Source organism: Gymnoscopelus braueri (assembly GCF_963280865.1).
Source record: "Gymnoscopelus braueri genome assembly, chromosome: 23".
NCBI lineage: Eukaryota > Metazoa > Chordata > Actinopteri > Myctophiformes > Myctophidae > Gymnoscopelus > Gymnoscopelus braueri.
In genome coordinates, this window is record NC_137625.1 from 5,762,285 (window position 1) to 5,786,019 (window position 23,735).

A 23,735-nucleotide genomic window follows, 5' to 3' on the forward strand; every position below is an offset into this window, starting at 1 on the left:
GTGAGACGTATTTGATGTTCGGGGTTAGGGGTGTCACGGTTTTTAGTTGATGATTAATGGGCGTACAGATAATTGTGCTTTAATGATTTAATTGCGTTTTGGCACTGAACATTGGAACGTATTAAATCTTTAGTCTTTGTAAAACAAAAATTGCACAGGGCAGATATGATGAATAAATATACAAAGCCTATTACTGAAATATACACATCAAAATGACTGACAATGACAGGTAGGTACCAGTAATTAAATATACTTAGGCCAAAACATATCCTCCACAACCACAACCAATCATTGCTCCTCAATGACCGGGTAGATTCATCCTTCAGTTTTACACAGATGAAATAAATGCGATTAGCTCAAATAATGTATAATTGTGACAGGCCTAAGTTTTGGGGTGTTATTTCGGTGGCAGAAACAATTAAAATACATATTTTGGTGCAGGAGACGAGATGAATGGTGTTCTTAATTCATGGTGTTGTTCTAGCCAGACAGACACCAATGCAGACTGAGTCAAACGGACTGCCCAGCTGGTAGCCACAACCAGACGCTCCAGCAGAAACCTCCCCGTCTCTGCGCTAGTTCTCTTCCTAATAAGAACCCTAGCATTCCCTCCCTCTTCTGGGGCAAAAAGTTGAGAGAAAATAGCCGATTAACACAATCTCGCGACAGCGCTTCTCAACGTGACGCGTCGTGAGCTTGTAGATCGGCTATTTTCGCCAAAGGTATTTGGTGTAGAGGGGAAAACGGGAGGGGGGCCTAGTATGGGGGTCTCCGGTTGGCTATAGGGTTTAAGTGGGTTTAACCCATTAAGACCTGGAACTGTGTCATTTTTAGATTTGAGCAAAAAAGCATTATTTTACACTTTGGGCTATTCAAAAATAGCAGATATACAAGCTCATAGCGCGGCACCGAGTGCCGCGCTATGAGCTTGTATATCTGCTATTTTTGAAAAATCGTGAAAATGTGTGCAAATCTTTGAAATATATATATTTTTAAAGCGAACATTTTTAACTCAAATCTTTGTTTCTGGGGGTCCCTGGAACAAAATATTTTGATGGGGTCCGCGGCCAAATACATATAATTTTGGGGGTCCTTGACATGAAAAAGTTTGAGCACCACTGATATAGAAACATACGTTTTTCAGAAAACTGTTGAGATTTAGGAGACGTATAGAATCGGCTTCAGGTCTTAATGGGTTCATCGATGCGAAAATATTGAAATTTATCGCCTAAGTTGCTTATTCTTTTTTTTATAATTTATCAAATCAATAGTTCATTATTAACTGTTTGCGCCCCTTACTCAATTTTCTCCGACCCTTGAAAGCAGGGTGGCAAACGCTACTCTGACCTCCCCACTGTTGAATGAATCAGTCTTATCATGTTAGGCTGATTAAAGCTCTTATTAGAATGGACTCTCCTCTGTGCAGAGCACCGCGGATCCCCCCTGATGCCTCAGATAAAGTCTTAATTAGATTAAACGGGAGGCTTTTCCTGAGGTAATCAGTCAGCTGGCCCCAGCTCACCACCATGTTAGGCTTAACGGTACGAGTGGAACTACTGTGTGTGCACTCACTAGCAGGGGTGGTAAAAGTACTCGCATGTTTTACTTTAAGTAAAAGTATCAATACTGCAATGTAGAAATACTCTGTTACAAGTAAAAGTCCGGAATTCAAAATGTACTTGAGTAAAAGTACAAAAGTATATTGGTATAAAAATGTACTTAAAGTACCAAAAGTAGAAGTACTCATTGTGCAGAATATCCCGTTTTATAAGTTTAAAATGTATAAAAATCTTTTGAAAATAGCAGATCTACAAGCTCACAATGCGTCGCATCGTTAAAAGTGGTTCAACTGATTCTGATGCTATATTATATTAGCTCATTTAGCTGGCGACCGCAGGGGTTCCCCCGGACCCCACTTTGAGAACCGCTGCTATAGTGCAGGAATGAACCACTATTATCCGGACTGAGCTACTGTAGTATTATGACTGGCAGTTGGAATGTTAAGTCAGTAAGTCATAATGACCCTCCTCGGAGCATCTCGAAGCTAACCTAATACGAGATGTTGGCATTAACCCATTAAGACCTGAGGCGATTCTTTAAAAAAAAATCTAAATCCTAACAGTTTTTTGAAAAAAATATTTTTTCGCGATTTTTCAAAAATAGCAGATCTGCAAGCTCGTAGCGCGGCACTCGGTGCCGCGCTATGAGCTTGTAGATCTGCTATTTTTGAATAGCCAAAGAAATCTAAAGTGACACAGATGCGTTCCAGGTCTCAATGGGTTAATGTGCTGCGGCTGAATGAGTCTGTGTGATATATATTGCGTTCTAATCCATGCTAAAAGAAGCAGACGGCTGCCTTCATACATAGAATGATTGCTTTTCCTGCTTTTTATTGAGATTCCCTCACTCAATATGCAGGTAGTGTGTGGGTAATAATGTTACAAGCCTTTCCAGTCCACTGGTATGTCATGCTTTTGAAAAGCCACATTGCAATATCCTCAGACAAAAGAACGGATCACAATAGGCTATAGAAACATAGTCCTCTTGGATGTTATTACAATTTCCGCGTGTGTGTGTGTGTGTGTGTGTGTGTGTATGTGGCAAAGTCTAGTGCTGAAAATCCCTCATACATCTATTTATAAGTTACACAATTCTCCGTGAGTGTGTATCTTGATAACCGCCCGACTGATCGGCTTCATATTCAGCGTGTGTAGTGTATCGCTGATGCCGCTGAGGGAGTGTGAAGCGGGTTGGATCAGCGGTTCCCCCTGGCACGCTGTGTGCCACACTATTACAATGCTAAGTCATTATGTAAAGAGAAATGACGTCCGTCGCTCCGTGAATGACGCAGTGTGAATGACGGCAGGCGTCGCCTGGCTATGAATAACGGGTACTTCTTGGTGTCACCAAGTACTCCGTCAAAGGGTATTGACATCATAGTAGTACCCGCTGAACACGGGTATTGCACTAGTCACGTTTCACTTAAAGGGTAAGACCACTTTGGTAGAGGTTTGGGTTGTGTAGTTACCTTGCCATGATGTAACTCCAAAGATGGGCAAGAAATCAAAAATAATTGCTCCATTGATTAGAAATTGATAATTCAAAATATGCTCCTCATTGACTTACATTGTACGGTAAAACAGCTCTCAAAGTCACTCTTTTAGCACATAAATGAACCCAAACAAAGCTGATTCAGACAATATAGAGCATCACCAAACCCAGTACTGTTTGTTTTTTTAATAAAAATGTCAACTTCCTGTTGATTTTACTATTTGAAGATCTGGATCCGGATCCGCCGATCCAGTCCAGGTTTTCTACTTATTAAAAATGGCAAAATCAACAGGAAGTTGACATTTTTATTTAAAAAAAAAATAGTACTGGGTTTGGTGATGTTCTATATTGTCTGAATCAACTTTGTTTGCGTTCGTTTTTGTGCTAAAAGAGTGACTTTGAGAGCAGTTTTACCGTACAATGTAAGTCATTGAGGAGCATATTTTGAATTATCAATTCCTAATCAATGGAGCAATTATTTTTTATTTCTTGCCCACCTTTGGAGTTACATCATGGCAAGGTAACTACACAACCCAAACCTCTACCAAAGTGGTCTTGCCCTTTAACCCATTAAGACCTGAAGCCGATTCTACAAATGTCTCCTAAATCCCAACAGTATTCTGTTTCTATATCAGTGGTGCTCAAACCTTTTCATGTCAACGACCCCAAAATGTATATGTATTTGGCCGCGGACCCCCATCTCAAAATATTTTGTTCCAGGAACCCCCAGAAGCAAAGATTTGAGTTACAAATGTTTGATTAAAAATATATATATATTCAAAGATTTGCACACATTTTCACGATTTCTCAAAAATAGCAGATATGAGCTTGTATATCTGCTATTTTTGAATAGTCAAAGTGTAAAATAATGCTTTTTTAGCTCAAATCTAAAAATGACACAGATGCGTTCCAGGTCTTAATGGGTTAAACCCTATATACTTAGTTGACCGGGGTGACCCAGGGCGCTACGCTAGGACCCCTGCATTTCCCCCAACCCTCTTCACTAAAAAAAAATTGATCTATAAGCTTACAACGTGGCGCAAGTTAACGGGACGCATTGTGAGCTTGTGGCTCTACTTTGTAAAGGAATGTTCTTCTGGAGAATAGGGATGCTAGCTTTAGGGTTCATGCCGTTCATTCCTGAGTGCATTTCTGTCCCCCCCCCCGCTCCGCTACGCCTCTGTGTGACGACGGGTGAAGTGGCATGGGATTCACAACAAGGTCATTCACAAATTCCAAGTATAGACGTGGATTAGAGTTCTCAGTCGCTGGATGAGTGGATTTCATTCATTGTCTCTTCTATGGAAGCATGTTGTTGCGCAGCGAAAATAGCCGATCTACAAGTTCTCAGAGAGCTTGTAGGTAGGCTAGTATTTTCAGTCATAACCCCTTAAGACCTGGAACTGTGTCATTTTTAGATTTGAGCTAAAAAGCATTATTTTACACTTTGGGCTATTCAAAAATAGCAGATCTACAAGCTCATAGCGCGGCACCGAGTGCCGCGCTACGAGCTTGTAGATCTGCTATTTTTGAAAAATCGTGAAAACGTGTGCAAATCTTTGAATATATATATTTTTAAAGCATTTTTTACTCAAATCTTTGCCTCTGGGGGTCCCTGGAACAACATATTTTGATGGCGGTCCGCGGCCAAATACATATAGTTTTGGGGGTCCTTGACATGAAAATGATTGAGCACCACTGATATAGAAACATAAGTTTTTCAGAATACTTTTGAGATTTAGGAGACATGTAGAATCGGCTTACTAATTTGAGTGTTTGAAGTGTTCGAACTAGCAATATGTTCGGAAGCATCTTCCATAAAACCATGATGGTCTCTTGAGATTTTATTTTGCTTTAAACCATGAGTATAGTCCAGACTCCAGACCAGATGTAGGTTTAAGTTCAGCTGTCTGCCTGTTCCTCAGTTACAAACATCCAAGAGTTGGTCATTTTCCCACGCTGCTCGTCAAAAGAAGAGGAGACATTTTTTGCCCTCCAGAGTTGTAGTGTATCATGTAGCCCTCGTAGCCCCTCGCCCCCCCCCCCCCCTCACCCCGGGGTTCATCTGTACTGTTTTTAGAAAGGGATGCAGTCTGTCTGACATACACCACTACCACTTGTTCACTAGATCGCCAAGATTAATTATCACACTGTTAACATTTAACCACTTGAACCCCCCAGCATCCATATTAGCCAAAAATAGCCGATCTACCAGCTCACAACAACACGATGGCCGCAACGTGACACGTTGTGAGCTTGTAGATCGGCTATTTTTGGCGAGGAGAATGTATTAGACTGGTATTAGATTGGTGTAGTCGACTAGACATGTGTAACTAGCTAGACATTCACACAGTGTACATGTTTGTAAAGGCCAATGTTACACCAAGCACAGTCAATACACTATGTACGACTATCAACTTAACGTCATTAATGTGCATTTCTATTTGCTGCCTGTACAGCTGCCTTTTCAACATCTCATTTTAAATAATTTCCCTATGATCGTGTGTATGTATATATATATATATATATATATACAGGGTCCCCACGGTCATGAAATTCCTGGAAATATTTTGAAATTCGAAAAATCTTTTTCCAGTCCTGGAAAAGATATGGAATTTGTCTAGGGTCCTGGAATTTATCAAGGGTCCTGGAAAAATATTTGGCTATGCATTGTTTTTGGCATTATTTTTCCAAAACGTCTATAACATTACACAAAATATGTTTTTTTTCCCCGAACGGGCTGTGTGATTGCAGCCTAATGTATACCGGACGTGACAAAAATAACAGATCTACAAGCTCACAACGTGCTGCAGCGTGATGCGTTGTTAGTCAATTTTATAGTTTTTAGTTTAGTCGTTTATTTTTGCTACACTGCCTGTCTTTGGGCATTGCACATAAGAGTAAGAGACTCATTATTGCGCTGAATGTTATATATAATAATGTTATACAGGCCTGGAAATTGGGTTAAATATTCTGGAAAAGTCTTTGGAAATTCATTGGTAAAAATGTGTGGGAACCCTGTATATATATATTGTCTACAACAGTGGTTCTCAAAGCGGTCCTTTGGGGAGTTCCAGGGGGTCCCCTGCTAAAGTGGGGTTCCTGGCGGCCAAATACATATTCATTTGGGGATCCTTGGCACAAAAAAGTTTGAGAACCACTTGGTCTACAGCGTATGGTCGAATGTAAATATCAGAAGTTGTCCCTTATCTGTTGCCTTAAGGTTAACATGTGTTTATACATGCAATAAAACGTGTTTCTGTGGTTGCAGACACTAATTTCGTCTCCCTTCTGTTTCCCTTTGTCTTTCAGATCCTCGGCCGCGTGTGCGCGACAGTGTGTCTGTGAGTGTGTGTGTGTGTGTGCGCGTGCGTGCGTGTGTGTGTGCATACGCGGCGGCGTTCGTTCCCTGGCTCCGTGGATGATCCTCAAGTCAACATGAAAGAATAAGGAATTGGTCCTGTCTGTCTGAGAGGAGGAAATGGCTTTCTTTGATCTATCTCAGTCCCGCTACCTGGCGTCCGCCTGCGTCTGAAGGCCTCCCCGCCATCGGAAGCCATTTATGGGAACTACCTCCACCGCGGCGGTCGCTCTCTCTCGGATTTAAGTTTTTTTATTTTTTATTCCCAGGACGCCGTTTTCTTCCCCACCACCACCGTATTTTTTTTTTTTTACACGAAGCGGCGTCAGTCGCTGCGCCCAGCAGAGCGGTGACGAAGCGGACGGCAACGGCGAGGGGGGAAAAAAATGGCGAACAACTCGTACAGCGGCGTGAAGAACTCCACCATGGAGGGCAACCACGCGGCGGACTTTGGCGTGACGCTCAAGGACCTGCGCGATCTCATGGAGCTGAGAGGACCCGAGGGCCTGAGCAGAATCGGGGAGTCTTACGGGGATGTTCGCGGACTCTGCAACCGGTTGAAAACGTCCCCCACAGATGGTAGAGTACACAGTCTACACACTCTTCTCTCTCTGCAAGGCTTCATTCACTCTAGAACAACTTGCTGTTTCATTTCAGTGGGGAGCACTGGTGTTTTTACTGGTGGCTTTGATCCTACTGGGTGCTGTTGGGATGGATTAAAGCAGTGCTTGACATTTCCATGTCAAGGACCCCCAAATTCATATATATATATTGGCTGCGGGCCCCCATCTGAAAATGTTTTGTGCCAGGGACCCCAAGAAGAGAAGATTTGTGTTAAAAAATAATAATACTTTGAAGATTTTTTTTAAAGAGTGTTAAATTTTTTGTTGAATACCCAACATATAACATATGGATAAAGTGGTTAAAATTATTGCTGGGGACCCCCTGGAACCCCCCCCACCCCCATGGTACACTGGATTAAAGTTCTCAATCAGACTGATTTCAGTCATTTGGATTCCATGTCTCTCTCTCTTGGCTAACTCCTGGCTTTTCCTAAAAGGATGATTTATGAAATAGTAGCTCACAAGGCAGCGTGTAGATCAGCTTTTTTTTTGGGGGGGGGGGGGTGCAACACTGGCTTGTAACCAAATATTAAATCAGGCATGTATCCCAAAACCCATGCGGGCTGGTGAAGTCAGGCCCCTACAGTAATAATAGATATTAAAGTTATTGTAAGATTAAAGAAAATGTTGACTTGGTCAAACTTACGTTCAGAGGCATTTTCCATAAAAGCCCCATAATGGTTTCGGATATTTCATAAAAGCAATGTATTTAAAGCCTCAATCTGCTATTTCTTCCAACTGGGTTGGCTGTATGTAGAACAGCAGCAACAATTGGTTTAGAACAGTGTTTTACATATTGTGCTAATTGTCTACGAAACAGAGCGCTAGTGTGTTGTGTTCACGGGGGGGGGGGGGGGGGGGGGGTGGTCTCCTTCCTTTCTTTTACGCTGTTTCACTTAACCCATTGAGACCTGAAGCCGATTCTACATGTCTCCTAAATCTCAACAGTTTTCTGAAAAACGTATGTTTCTATATCAGTGGTGCTCAATCTTTTTCATGTCCAGGACCCCCAAAATGATATGTATTTGGCCGCGGACCCCCATCAAAATATTTTGTTCCAGGGACCCCCCAGAAGCAACGATTTGAGTTAAAAATGTTCGCTTTAAAAATATATATATTCAAAGATTTGCACACATTTTCATGATTTTTCAAAAATAGCAGATCTACAAGCTCGTAGCGCGGCACTCGGTGCCGCGCTATGAGCTTGTAGATCTGCTATTTTTGAATAGCCCAAAGTGTAAAATAATGCTTTTTAGCTCAAATCTAAAAATGACACAGTTATGGACTTGGGGACCTAACGAAACATTTCAGCAGTCAGATGTTTTTTTTCCTCCCTCCTTTCTTTTCTTCTAATCCAAGTGTTGGGATGCAGACGTGGGGTCCTAGAAACACATAGTTTAGGTCGACCTGTCATTGGGTGCCTGACTGTCATCCCACCTTACCTTGACTTCACCGCCTTGGAAAGCTCATATGCCAGACAGGTGGCGAGGCAAGCTGGCGCTGACCCTGGCCCAGTCCTGCTCTATTTCTGGGGCCTGTGGATATGTCCCCTCGCATTCACCCCCCCCCCCCCCGCCCACCCCCCATCGCTCTCTCCCTTTTCACCTCTGTGTATGTGCGAGTGTGTGTGTGTGCGTGTTTGTATTACTATACTTGTGAGGACCAAACGTAAATTATAGTAGAATATGAGAAATAGACGTTGTGAGGACCCATTTCCTCTTGGTCCTCACTAGAAAAAAAAGGTTGTTTTTATGGTTAACACATCGACCGCCAGAGGTTAATCTCATAATGTACTCACCAGTGCCAAGGTGTTTTTGTTGTTTTTTTGTTTTTTTCATGTCGCCATAGATCTTGTTAAAATCCTTAAGATTGAGCTCTACACGGTCTGTTTACATCCGCGAGATCTCCCTGTATCTCCCAGTGAAGATCGCGTGTCAAACGGGGCATCCATGTTTGAGTTAGAGCGGATTACGTTAAACAGTGAAATGCGAGGAGAAAAAACTACAGGAAGAGAATTGAGTTTCAGTTTCGTCTGTAGAATGGGAGCGGGCGTGATCGTCAAAACCGGATCCCAAATAATTCTATTTCCTGTCATAAAACCGGAAACGGAAGTGGATCAAAAAAAATCCGAAAGTGCACCCGGACCGCGCATGCGCGAAAAGACCGCAGCCCGTAGGGCTACGGTCTCGGCGCTTAACAGTTGGATTTAACGGACCGTAGGACCGTTCTTGGAGGTTAATGTGTAAAAGATTTTTTTGAAATTTATAATTAGAAAAAGATTCAAATTGGGGTTAGGATTAGACATTTAGAGGTCAGGTTTAGGTGTTAGTATTAGAGTTTTCCCTCTTTCATACTTAGCTGTGCGGCCATCGGGCCATGTCACAAACCGGAAAATAGCCGATCTACAAGCTCACAACAATGTGTCGCAGTGTGACGCGTTTGTGAACTTGTAGATTGGCTATTTTTACGGTTTTAGGCTTAAGGTGAAAATAAAATGGCCAAAATGTTTTAAAATGGCATTCATGAAAATCACGTCCAAAATGTTGATGTCCTTGCAAGTATAGTAATAAAAATGTGTGTGTGTGTAGGCTGCAGACAGACCAGCTGTCTGCCTGGGCACAGAACCAGGCTTGCAGGCAGGCAGGTCAACGTTCCCACATGTGTGGACAAATCAGGAAGGGTGTAAAAAGCTGGCTGGTAATAACGACTCCAACAAGAGGGCCGGGTCGAAGACGACGACGCGATGAGCTCATCTGTGGAATAGAGTCGTGTGCTGCGGCGTGTTCACTTAACCCATTGAGACCTGAAGCCGATTCTACATGTCTCCTAAATCTCAACAGTTTTCTGAAAAACGTATGTTTCTGTGCTCAATCTTTTTCATGTCCGGGACCCCCAAAATGTTATGTATTTGGCCGCGGACCCCCATCAAAATATTTTGTTCCAGGGACCCCCCAGAAGCAACGATTTGAGTTAAAAATGTTCGCTTTAAAAATATATATATTCCAAGATTTGCACACATTTTCATGATTTTTCAAAAATAGCAGATCTACAAGCTGCCGCGCTACGAGCTTGTATATCTGCTATTTTTGAATAGCCCAAAGTGTAAAATAATGCTTTTTAGCTCAAATCTAAAAATGACACAGTTCCAGGTCTTAATGGGTTAATGTTGGCAGCGGTGTTGGTTGGGGTGGGTGCAAACGGAGATATGATGCTCGTTGTGATCATAGAAGATGAACCATGTTGTTATTTCTGTTGTCCAGCGTTATGGTGACGGTAGATGACGTAGATCAGTGGTTCTCAAACCTTTCCCTGCCAAGGAAACCCCCCCCCCCCCCCCCCCCCCCCATCTGAAAATTCAAAATTATTCAAACCTTTTCAAACATTTTCGATATTTATCTAAAAAATGTAAAGAAAATAGCAGATGTGAGCTTGTAGATGGTGGTTAATGTTAAAACAAAACCAAAAAAGTTTGACTTTCACAGTCACAACGATTTGGCGCCCCCCCCTGTAGTAACTCTGAGGACCCCCTAGGGGTCCCGTACCCCCATGTTGAAGACCCCTGCTGTAGATAGTGCATAGCAAAACAAAGTGTTGTGACCAGGCCCGGCGCCAGGATGAAATGACTGAGGGTGCAGTTGAAAATTGTTGAGGGTGCACACCAGTCGCGCCGCGTGCGCAGCGCGCATGCATGCTGCGAGACCTGTGCGAAAAAATACTTTATTTCGGTTTTAGGGTTAGGTTAGGCTTATGTTATTTAATTCTTATTTTTGCCTGATTTTACAGATTTTTTTTTTTTTTATAAAAAAAATAATTATAAAAAAATAAATTTTCATTTATTTATTTTTTCCAAAATAAACTGAGGGGGCACAATTTGAAACTGAGGGTGCCAGGCCCCCTCAGGCCCCCTCAGGCACCCCCGTGGCGCCGGGCCTGGTTGTGACGACGCTTTGTGACCAACTCTGCACCCCTTCTCTTAACACCTTGTGCTCTATATGTGTTGACACCTTTTCCTTGTCACCAAACAGATGGCACTCGGCCAAGTGGGTTGGAAAAAGCAAAGCGTCCCGTCAGCACCTCGGCTACAGACAGTGGTGTCGTCCAACATCCCCCTCTCTCTTTATCTCTCCTTCTGGTTAGCAGTTATTAGTGGCTAGTATTGTTATACATTATAGTATTATTTATTTCTCTTTTTGCGCGTTAGTCTCTTTCACTCTTTCTGCCTAATCGCCTGTGTGACCTTGATTGAACTTTGGGGGAGTTGATCCCAGATTAAAACAGCTCCGCACACACACACACACACACACACACACACACACACACACACACACACACACACACACACACACATCCAGCGTAGCAGCAGCGACAGAGCTGTGTGAGTTCAACGTGTCTCTCCGAGTAGCGTGTGAAACGTTCGCAACAATCAAATGGAATGCGACAACAATCAACCATAAATAAAACAAGCCAAAAGCATCATGCGTTCAAGCAAGAATGCAAAAAACTTTGGTTAACCCCTTGACCTCAAACCTAAATGGCAATCGTTTTAGACCAATCTCTGCGCCGGTGTCGTAGAGAAATTTGCTGAATATGATTTTGCAAGCTCGGTTGAAAAGAGTGTTGTCTAAAACATGCACGCGTTAGTGTCAGTGTCAAGTGGTTGAAATGGCAAACACGGTCCTCTCATATTTGGAGCATGAATGAGATCGGATGTCTCAGATTTGTGGCTGTACAGTGCTTGTCCTCTCTTGCATATTTTCTTTCTCCCCCATGACGGTTTTACAACAAAGTGTGGGGGGCTAGGCCAGCCCTACCAGCAGCACATCTGACAAATGTTTGGTCAATCTGGAAGGTTGATTGAATAAAATGTATTGGCCTTTTGTTACAGTAGTAGTAGTTTTGTAATTCAGTGAAAGGTTAACCCATTGAGACCTGAAGCCGATTCTACATGTCTCCTAAATCTCAACAGTTTTCTGAAAAACGTTTGTTTCTATATCAGTGGTACTCAATCTTTTTCATGTCAAGGACCCCCAAAATGATATGTATTTGGCCGCGGACCCCCATCAAAATATTTTGTTCCAGGGACCCCCCCAGAAGCAAAGATTTGAGTTAAAAATGTTTGCTTTAAAAAAAGATATATTCAAAGATTTGCACACATTTTCACGAATTTTCAAAAATAGCAGATCTACAAGCTCGTAGCGCGGCACTCGGTGCCGCGCTATGAGCTTGTAGATCTGCTATTTTTGAATAGCCCAAAGTGTAAAATAATGCTTTTTAGCTCAAATCTAAAAATGACACAGTTCCAGGTCTTAATGGGTTAAAGGAACGGTATATTTCAAGCAGGTTTAACTGCTTTCCAATGAATAACTTATTGCTTACTTTGCTACTACATTTAGTAGTTCAGAATGAGGGATGCATGATTTTTAGGGATGCATGATTTTTACATTTTGTAGTCAGTTTACAGCAGTATTTAAGAACCACACAATTCATTATAAAAGTACCTAGGCTAAACTTTTATCTTTTGTTAACATGTCTGTAAAAAGGAAAGTGTGAAGCCTTTAGGGCAGCTGCCTGCAACTTGCTGTTTTTTTTACGAAGTCATACTGCCTCCAGCCCAGCCTAGTTGTTAGCATGTGCATAGCATAGATAAGCTAAGCTAGAGGCTTGTTTCCCCTCTCAGTGGGGGGGGGGGGGGGGGGCTTTCCACTTGGTACGCAGCCACCCAAGTTTTCAACACTTGGCGCTTTCGGCCGGCTCATTCGCCACTGGTCTGGGAAATTAAGCTGTCTTTTAAGATTACCGGAGCTCGACAATCGAAAAGGGATTTCTAATTAGGTGGTCGGTCATTGCTCTAACCCCTTAAGCCAATCCTCTGCTAATCCCCCAACCATTTCCAAGTTCGTTCCCCCCCCACCTCTGTTGTTTGATCAGGCTGAAGCCTGACCGATGGCGGATGTTTGGGTCCGAGTCACTAGATTGCAAATTACTGATGTTTTGATTCATATTTTGTCAAAGTGAAAACTTTGGCAAAATATACTTTAAACTGAATAAAAACGTAGATTTGATTTTAGAACATTGGACTTATAAGCAAAGCAAACAAACAAAAACTAAAAACAACTAACTTTTTCATTGATAAAAAGAACGCATTGTGAGCTTGTAGATCTGCTATTTTTGAGAAAAAATCAGTAACATGACAAACATCTTTAACAAAGTTGTTAAAAATTAGTGACACATGGGCTGCATAATTGCTGATACCGGTGTCGTCAAAAAAGTGAAACGATGGCCGATATTATCCATCTAGCTCTAATTCAACATTGCTCTAATTCAACATTGAAGAATAGCGTATTTGTAGCCTGACACCCAGCCTGAATTTTCATTTCGTTTCACTCCATTATTCAGTCTGAAAGCCCTCTCAATGCAGCCAATTTCTGAGATGGGGGCGTGGCCAAAGTTTTTTTTTCAAAGACCCTTTGGCAAACGATTCAGGGGGTGGAGCCAGGCTAGCGTATTTGGGTTAGAGTAAATGTTGGCTAAATGTTCCTCGCAGTGGTGATAACCTCAGCTATTTTCAGCGCAACCACAGCAACATTTTTCGCGCCCCTCCCTCCCTTCTTATCTGTAATCTCAATGCTCTTATCTCCTCTGCATCTGGGGGGAAGCCATAGCTGAGTGGGCGGAGAGACTGTCTGGGGAATGTCTGGGGTCGCTGGTTTGCCCCCCCCCCCCCCCCTCAACTGGACCCGTTAGGGTCCTTTTGGTTCCATTTTATACACTGTAAAGGGGAGTCCTTGAAATGTAAAAGTTTGAGATCCTTTAGACATCCCCCTCCCCCGTGTGCCCAAATGACCATCAGAGCAGCCATCAGCTGCATGAAGCTGAAATTGTATTTCCCCTGTCTTCCTCCCATCTTTTAACCAATTAAGACCTGAGGCCGATTCTACAAAATGTCTGTTTTTTAGAATGTCTTCTTCTTAAAAAGCAGTGGTTCTCAAACCTTTTTCATGTCAAGGACCCCAAAATGTATATGTATTTGGCCACGGACCCCCATCTCTAAATATTTAGTTCCAGGTAGGGACCCCCAGAAGCAAAGATTTGAGTTACAAATGTTCGCTTGAAAAAATATATGTTCAAAGATGTGCACACATTTTCACGATTTCTCAAAAACAGCAGATTTACGTAAGTTCATAGCGCGTCACTCGGTGCCGCGCTATGAACTTGTAGATCTGCTATTTTTATTTTGTGTATTTTGTGCCAAAGTGTAAAATAATGCTTTTTAGCTCAAATAAAAAAAAATGACACGGATGCTTCTTCCGGGTCTAAATGGGTTAAAAAAAAAAGGGGCAATGCCACTGTTTGTGTTCGTCAATGTTATCGACCATGTCGCCATAATTCCCCTCGTGCACATATTCCCCGTTTGATTGCCATTTCAGTTTAGTCAAATATTTAGGTTCCAGCTTATTGATTCATCCAATCAATCATGTAGGGCTGGCTGGGGCACTTCCGCAGTTTTGCCTGTGATTCAGTCGACCCTCTAACAGCCCGACCGATATATCGGCCATTATTTGACTTTTTTTTTTACAACAACAACATCGGTACGGCATATAATATGCTGCCCCATGTGCCCCGATTTCTAACCACTTACTTGAATGTAATTATAGACAAACAAATGTGTTTTCAAATATCAAAAACAAAACTGAACACACAACAAAATCAACACATCACGTTGCGGTGAGCAATTTTTAATAGGGCTTAAAGGACAACTTCACCCATTTTCAACCTTATGTTCATATAATTGGTCCTCACTAAGGCTCGTTATAATATTGCACCATTCTTTTCCAACCCCGTCTTGTGTCTCAGAGGAGGGCCGTGGACAGTTCGGAAACCCGCCTACCAGTGACATCATCGATTGTGAATCCAAGCTAATATAAACTGCAGGATTTCTATTCCTGGAAAGTTAGCCTGCTATAATAGAAGCCATTGTTCTCACGTTAATACAAATCTAAATAAAACATTTTAAGTCTTGTTTGAAAAAATGTTCTAATGATGATGTCACTGGTAGGCAGGTTTCTGAAGTGCCCACAGCCCTCCCCTGAGACACAGACCGAGTTGAAAATATATATATATATATGTTTGCTTATACGTAAGTTAAATGTTCTCAAATCGAAATTAATGCGATCCTTTCAAATTGATTTGGAAACTTTGCACCTTTTGACGGTCAAAACATCAGTAATTGGTGGTCTAAGAAAGTGGTTCTCAAACAAGTCAAGAACCCCCAAATTGATATATATTTGGCCTCGGACCCCCATCTGAAAATGTTTGGTGCCAGGGACCCCCAGAAGAGAAGATTTAAAATTCATTATTATATTGAAAAGTTTCCACATTTTTTGATATTAAAAAAAAAAAAAAATCTAAATAGCCATCATATAAATGGATAAAGTGGTTACAATTATTGTGATGCTGTATTAACATTTTTCTCCCTGGACCCCACTTTGAGAACCATTGTTTTAAACCCATGATTGCAGGGTTAGGGACAATCGTCGCTTCTCAGAATCAGAATCAACTTTATTGTCCTATCCCTGGTTTACAGGTTTAAAGTGTGTAAGCTCCATCCATCGTTTTGTTTTCCAAAAAGGGAGAAAAAGGAGGAGGGGCAGGGAGAGAGAGAGGGAAAGCAGGGAGAGAGAGACAGAGCGTGAGAGAGAGAGAAAAAAAATCAACATTAAATAAGCATGTCACAAGAGAACATACAAAACAAATCACATCTATGTATAAAGACACAGCATTGAGGTTAACCCATTCAATCTGGGAAAGCATCTGTGTCATTTTAGATTTGAGCTATATGTATGTGTATGTGTGTGTGTATATATATATATATATATATATATATATATATATATATATATATATATATATATATATATGCCTCCCCCCCTAAAAAAAAAAAAGACTTGACTACTACTTGGTCAAATAAGTCAACTAGTAAAAATCATTAGTTGTGAATGCCCTAAAATATATATATATATATATATATATATATATATATATATATATATATAGATAGATATATAGCACATTGGTTCTCAAAGTGGGGGGGGTCCAGGGGGGTGCCCAGAAAAAGTAGTTAATAGAATCACTATCATTTTAACCATTGTTATACTTTGGCTATTAAAAATAGCAGATATACAAGCTCATAACACGTCACTTCGTGCCGCTATTTGAGCTTGTATCTGATATCTTTTGAAAAATCGTGTGATTTTGTGACTAATTAAATATTTTGAGATGGGGGTCCGCAGGTAAATACATATCATTTTGGGTGTCCTTGACGTTAAAAAGTCTGAGCACCAATCGTAACATTGAGTTGTTCAGAGAACTTTTAGACTCGGCCTCAGCTCTCAATGGGTTGAGTAAACGGATTGTAAAAACGGATTGTGTTTTCAGAACAGTTCATTGGGGATGTTTTTGCCCTCTTGTCACATGGCTGGTTCCACACAGAGAGAGAGAGAACATTGCCTTCACTCTGACAGGGAAAAAAGATATTTCAAATCAACAGCCTCTCTCTCTCGTCTTGTTGATCGATCGTGAGGAAGCGGGGATTGTTTTGAAATTGCTCGTCGTCTAGTCAAGGATCTCTCTTAATTTTCCGGGGGCAGGATGTCGAGTCTGTGAGCTGTCTTTGAAGGCAAGCGAAAGGAGAAAGGCGGCTGTGCTGTATGGATTCAAGTTCTCAGTTGCCACGACCCATGTCAGTCATTTGGATTCCATACGGTCAACATGTCCTTCTCTGGGCTTTCTCTTAAGCAGTGGTTCTCAAACTTTTTCATGTCAAGGACCCCCAAATTGATATATATTTGGCCGCGGACCCCCATCTGAAAATGTTTTGTGCCAGGGACCTGCAGAAGCAAAGATTTGAGTTAAAAACGTTCGCTTTTTAAATGATATATGAATACGATTTGCACAAAGATTTGCTCAAAAATAGCTGATCTACAAGCTGAGCTTGTATATCTGCTATTTTTTGAATAGCCAAAGTATAAAATAATGGTTAAAGTGGTTAAAATGATGTGACGCTATATTAACTAATTTAGCTTGGATGCGTGTCGGTGTCGCGCCACAACTGAAAATAGCAGATCTACACGCTCATGTACAAGATCTACAAGAGCTTGTAGATCTGCTGTTTTCAGTGCAATACACATGTCATGCAAAGAAGTATAAATCCGGTGTTATCAGGCCTTGAATTTCGTCATTTTAGGGTCGAGGCCACTTGGCCTTTGGTGTTGTAAATAGTTTTTTTTAGGGCACAAAGGCCAAATGCCAGGGCAGGAAAGCCATCAAATGAAACAAGATTTTAGTCCATTGAAATAATTAATTGAATTTAACCCATTGAGACCTGCATCTGTGTCATTTTTTTATTTGAGCTAAAAAGCATTATTTTACACTTTGGGCTATTCAAAAATAGCAGATCTACAAGCTCATAGCGCGGCACCGAGTGCCGCGCTATGAGCTTGTAGATCTGCTATTTTTGAAAAAAATCGTGAAAATGTTTGCAAATCTTTGAATGTATATATTTCTAAAGCGAACATTTTTTAACTCAAATCTTTGCTTCTGGGGGGTCCCTGGAACAAAATATTTTGATGGGTGTCCGCGGCCAAATACATTTAATTTTGGGGGTCCTTGACATGAAAAAGATTGAGCACCACTGATATAGAAACATTCGTTTTTTCAGAAAACTGTTGAGATTTAGGAGACATGTAGAATCGGCTTCAGGTCTCAATGGGTTAAGGGTCAAGGATGATTTTAAAATGTAGATTAATTAGCAGTGAAATAAATAAATGATGGTATTTACAATCTGATCCATGCTCGGCCCTGGACCAATCAAAGTCACTGGATTGGTTTTAAAGATGAGGACCCAGGGGAGTTAAGAATTCAGAACCTCAACACAAGACACTGGTGTCTACATTCATGGGGGGAGGGGGGGTGGTCTAAAAGTAGTTAATGTAGCATCACAATCATTTTAACCACTTTATCCATTTATACGGCTGAATGGCTATTCAAAGAGCTTGTACATCTGCTATTTTGGAAAAACTTTAAATAATTGTGATTTAAAAAAAAAACACAAATCTTCTTATGAGGGTCCCTGGCACAAAACCCTTTCAAATGGGGGCTAATATGTGTCAATTTGGGGGTCCTTGACATGAAAAGGTTTGAGAGCTACTGACCTAAACATCATATTTTTACATATTGTGATAATTGTTTAGGAAACAAGAGCGCTAGTGTGTGTGTGTGTGTGTGGGGGGGTTCCAACAAATCACAGATTGGGGACTTTTCAGTCGTGAGAGTTTTAGTTTTTGCTTTAATCCATGCAAATGTCTGGTGGTGCGAGTCCCACCAGTACACACACACACACACACGCACACACACACACAGGGCTTACCTTGACCCCCGGCGCCGGTGGCTGAAGTGACAGTCCTCCTCTCTGACAGGTCAGCCGGGGACAAGGCGTCCAAATTAAACGGTTAATGATTAGCCACTTGACTCCAGAGGGACTCGACGGGACGGTGCTAAAATGATTTGAGGGTAGAGAGAGCCGCGAGGGCTATAGCTTATTCTATAATACTTCCTATCTATATACTGTAGCGCTTTTCTTGGTACTCAAAGTCGCTTTACAAAATGGACCAAATAAAAGAAACGACTTTATTTAGAGAATAACTAGTTGAAAGGCCAAAAACTAAGCAAATGAAAATGTTTTTTTATTTTATTCTAGAGCCCGACAGATGCATATCGTAGCCGTCTGGTGGGAAACCTTGTATGTCCAAAAACTTTTTTCTGAGATATCGCCCGTTATTTGACTTTTCTGACAATGCACCCCAGTAGTTCTCAAACAGTTGTAAGCTTGTACAAAGGACATACAAGCTCACAAGCTATCTTTGAATAGCCAACGTATAAATGGATAAAGTGGTTAAAATGATTGTGATGCTATATTAACTACTCCCCCCCCCCCCCCCCCCCCCCAAGGACCCCACTTTGAGAATCAATGCATGTGGTTATGCCTGAGGTTCCGATTCTACAAAAATGTCTTCTAAATCCTAACAGTTTTCTGAAAAAAAAACTATGTTGCTATATCGGTGGTGCTCGAACTTTTTCATGTCAAGAACCTCGAAAAATTATATGTATTTGGCCGTGGACCCCCATCTGAAAATGTTTTGTTGCAGGGACCAGAAGCAAAGATTTGAGTTAAAAAAATGTTTGCTTTGAAAAAATATATATATTTATAAGCTTTGCTCAAAATGTCACGATTTCTCAAAAATAGCAGATATACTACAAGCTTGTATATCTGCTATTTTTGAATAGCCCAAAGCATGACATAATGGTTTAAGTGGTTACACAGATGCGTTCCTGGTTTTAATGTGGTTAACCCATTAAGACCTGGAACTGTGTCATTTTTAGATTTGAGCAAAAAAGCATTATTTTACACTTTGGGCTATTCAAAAATAGCAGATATACAAGCTCATAGCGCGGCACTCGGTGCCGCGCTATGAGCTTGTATATCTGCTATTTTTGAAAAATCGTGAAAATGTTTGCAAATCTTTGAATATATATATTTTTAAAGCGAACATTTTTAACTCAAATATTTGCTTCTGGGGGGTCCCTGGAACAAGATATTTTGATGGGGGTCCGCGGCCAAATACATAACATTTTGGGGGTCCTTGACATGACAAAGATTGAAGCACCACTGATATAGAAACATACGTTTTTTTCAGAAAACTGTTGAGATGTAGGAGACGTGTAGAATCGGCTTCAGGTCTTAATGGGTTTTAAGTGGCTAAAAAGCAACACTGTTGTGTTGGAACACCATTGCTTTGCATCGGGACGTTTACCGGGTGGCTCGGGCAGGGCTGAGACTAAAGCATCCTGGCAGCGTCACGCGGCCCTCCAGGATGACTCACGCGCTCCGACCGCCTGTCATCTCACATTCTCTTTTCCGTCGCTCCCCCCCCTTCTCCCCCCCCCCCCCCCCCCGTCACTCTCCACCGTGAAATAATAAAATGTAGCTGCAAATTGGAGATAACTCACGAAAAGCCCAATGCTTTTCTCTCCCAACGCTGAGCCCATGCATTTAAGTGGCATTATTAAAGTCCGGTATTAACCCATTAAGACCTGAAGCCCATTCTACAGAGATCTTCTAAATCCCAACGGTCTTCTGAAAAAAAACATAATATGCTGCTATATCAGTGGTTCTCAAAGGTTTTCATAATTGTCAAGGACCTCCCAAAATTATGTGTATTTGGCCACGGACCCCCCCCCCCCATTTCAAGATATTTGGTTACAGGGACTAAGGCTGCAACTAACGATTAATTCCATAATCGATGAATCTGTCGATTATTTTAACGATTAATCGGATTATCGCACTTATTTAGCAATTACCTTATAATTTTGATTTTAGGTTGTTTTAGCATGTTCTATCTAACAATAAAGACAATACAGATGAATAATTCATTAAAAAGTACATGTTATACAATTTTGCTCAGCTGCTGATTAAGCTACTACCCATAAAATACATATCAAAATAAATAAAAGCCACCTTATGGTACCTTTTATCTTCTTCTGACTCCTTGATTTGATTAAAAAAACGAATTTTTTTTTATCGATTATCAAATTCGTAATTCGATTCGATTAATTTAATAATAAATTTTTTATCGATTAATCGATTAGTTGTTGCAGCCTTAACAGGGACTCCCCAGAAGCAAAGATTTGAGTCAAAAATGTTTAAAAGATATATATTCACAGATTTGCGCACACTTTCACAATAGAAAAAAAAAATAGCAGTAGTGCGGCACTTGGTGCCACGGTATGAGCTTGTATATCTGCTATTTTTGAATAGCCAAAGTGTAAAATAATGAGTCTTTTTTTTTTTTTTGCTCAAATCAAAATAATTACACGGATGCGTTCCCGATCTTAATGGGTTAAAAAACAACTTTTTTTTATTTTTTTTATAAAGTGGGGGTGGTGGTGAGTCGTGTACCGATGGTGACTCACCGTCGGAACACAGTGCCATCAAACCAAACCTGCGTGGCTCTGCCTTCTCCCTCTCTCTCTCTCTCTCTCTCTCTCTCTGCTCCCCCGGTCATCTCTCACCATGTGCTTTCATCCTCTCTACGCCTCTAATGAAAAGACGTTGACAGCTAATACCCCATTACATTTTCCATCTTATTTTCCCTTTTGCATTAGCGTGATAAAAGAAAAGTGACAGAGAGAGACCATCCGTTGTCCGTCGTTAGAGGACAAACAAGAGGATAGGCTAGAGCCCGACTGAACCAGATTTTTGTTTTTTTCCCCGGTGCCAATCGAATTTCAGAGAGTACAAGAGCACCAATTACCGATGTTTTTGACCAATATGTTTGGTTCAAAAAGTGCCACATTTTCTAATCTATTTTGCTATCTTTGACATGCTTTGAATTTATTTTATTTTTTACAATATTGAACATAAATCTTCTCTTCTGGGGGGTCCCTGGCACAAAACATTTTCAGATACATATCAATTTGGAGTTCATTGACATGAAAAAGTTTGAGAACCTCTGGCCTAGTAGTGTCCCTATTCTGCGTTGTGAGCTTGTAGATCTGCTATTTTCCCGCGAAGAGATTTTGTGCAGGGTGAAAAGAGGAGGGGACCAAGTATATGAGCAAATTATGAGCTTGTAGATTGGCTATTTTTGTTATTTTTGAAAATGTTTTACCTATGACATGCATGAAGCTCATTTACGGTTACGGTAACTCCAAATATCTGCAAGATATCTTCAGTAGTTGCTCCATTCACAAAAAATCGATTGTCTAAGATATTCTCCCCATTGTGTTATTATTAATATTTGTATTATTACATTTTTTGTTCTTACAATGATTGGTAAAGGTGCTACCGTCACTTCTCTGGCTGTAGCTATTCGTTGGAGAAAGGGAATTGGTGACAGGTAAACTGATCTTCAAGGACAGGAAAGCAATAGGACACAGCTGAGAAAGCCTGGTGGTTTAAGGATGGTCAGAAATAGAGTGGAGAGACAACACGACCTGTTGCTTCCATCCGAGTAAATAAATACACCACTGACATACCCAGTGTTAGTTAAAGGAATATTTCACCCCCAAAAATACATTTTTTTCCTATCAATTACACACTTGAATTCATGGAGATCATTTAGTTTTTGTCGCATTCCTGAGCCAATACTTCAATATTTGCAGTGTCTGCTGCGGTAGGAGACAAATTCAAAACTAGTATATAATATAAACTCCAAAACAACTCTCACAGAATAATCAATAACTGAGAGGCCTACTGAGTTCAAAGAGAATGTTTTAAATACGATTGGTCTCTTATTAACTTCAATTAGCTTCAAAGAAATCTCCATGAATTCAAGGCTTCATGAGGTGAGTTATTGAGTAATTATTTGGGTGAAATATTCCCTTAAGCAAGACGTGTAACAATACCTCTTGCATTGAACTACAAGCTTGCGATGTGTTGTGAGCTTGTAGATCGGTTGTTTTCACCATGCAGCACCGCCACTGTGAAATAGAGCTCAAAAGTTACTGTAAGTGATATTCTTTCGTTAAAATAAGGGTTAAATAGCACTATATTTCATAGTGTTTGTTCGGTAACAGGGGTCTCTCCAGCTCTTCTGTCAACAGAAATGTTTACTTTCAGGTCGGGATACCCATTTCATCCAATCGGGAGAGAGAACTCATACAGGATACACAATAAACGAGTGAAATTGGAAGTGATGAAATAAAATAAACGAGCAGACAAAATTGCTACTGGATAGAATTGAAGCTGATAAAATTACCTTTGATGGGTTTCTCTTCCCCTGATTGGTTGAAATTGGTATCCCACCTTTAAAATGTGTTTTTGTATTTACTAAAGAGCTGGAGAAACGTGGAGACCATTGTTTCTTAACAAATAATCTATAGCAACGATCTATCACTTATCACTCACTTATGTAAGAACTGAAATATAAAATTCCAGATTGTATAATGTAAATTAAACATAGACAGATGGTGACCGACCCTCCATTGCAGGGGACCTACCTACAATATATAAACCAACGACTCCTGTCCCAGTGTGCAGATATCCAGGCCAGGGGGGTCTTCAACGAGAGAGAGAAGACCCCCACTACATTTATACATTGTATGAAATTAAACTTTTTCATTGGTTGCATAGATTTCTTCATAGACTAGTGTTGCATTGTGTTGGATTTACGTTAACCCATTAAGACCTGGAACTGTGTCATTTTTAGATTTGAGATAAAAAAATCATTATTTTACACTTTGGGCTATTCAAAAATAGCAGATATACAAGCTCATAGCGCGGCACCGAGTGCCGCGCTACGAGCTTGTAGATCTGCTATTTTTGAAAAATCGTGAAAATGTGTGCAAATCTTTGAATATATATATTTTTTAAAGCGAACCGTTTTTAACTCAAATCTTTGCTTCTGAACAAAATATTTTGATGGGGGTCCGCGGCCAAATGCATATCATTTTGGGGGTCCTTGACATGAAAAAGATTGAGCACCACTGATATAGACACATACGTTTTTCAGAAAACTGTTGAGATTGAGGAGACATGTAGAATCGGCTTCAGGTCTCAATGGGTTAATGTGTATTTTCAGTTAACCAATGTGTATTTTCAGTTAATACTCAGAAAGCTTGTACTTGGTCTGCTCTATTTTTCC

The 23,735-nt window shown here is 40.8% G+C and overlaps 1 protein-coding gene across 3 annotated transcripts in view; it reads left to right on the forward strand.

The window, feature by feature from the left end:
• LOC308079814 (plasma membrane calcium-transporting ATPase 1-like) overlaps positions 1–23,735 on the forward strand; it is a 94,127-nt gene that overhangs the window by 9,250 nt on the left and 61,142 nt on the right. For all 3 annotated transcript variants that reach the window (XM_080421417.1, XM_080421418.1, XM_080421419.1), the window contains exon 2: positions 6,364–6,991. In XM_080421417.1, coding sequence (XP_080277543.1) covers positions 6,799–6,991 — 193 coding nt within the window. In that variant the 5' untranslated portion in view covers positions 6,364–6,798. The remainder of the gene's footprint in view (positions 1–6,363; positions 6,992–23,735) is intronic.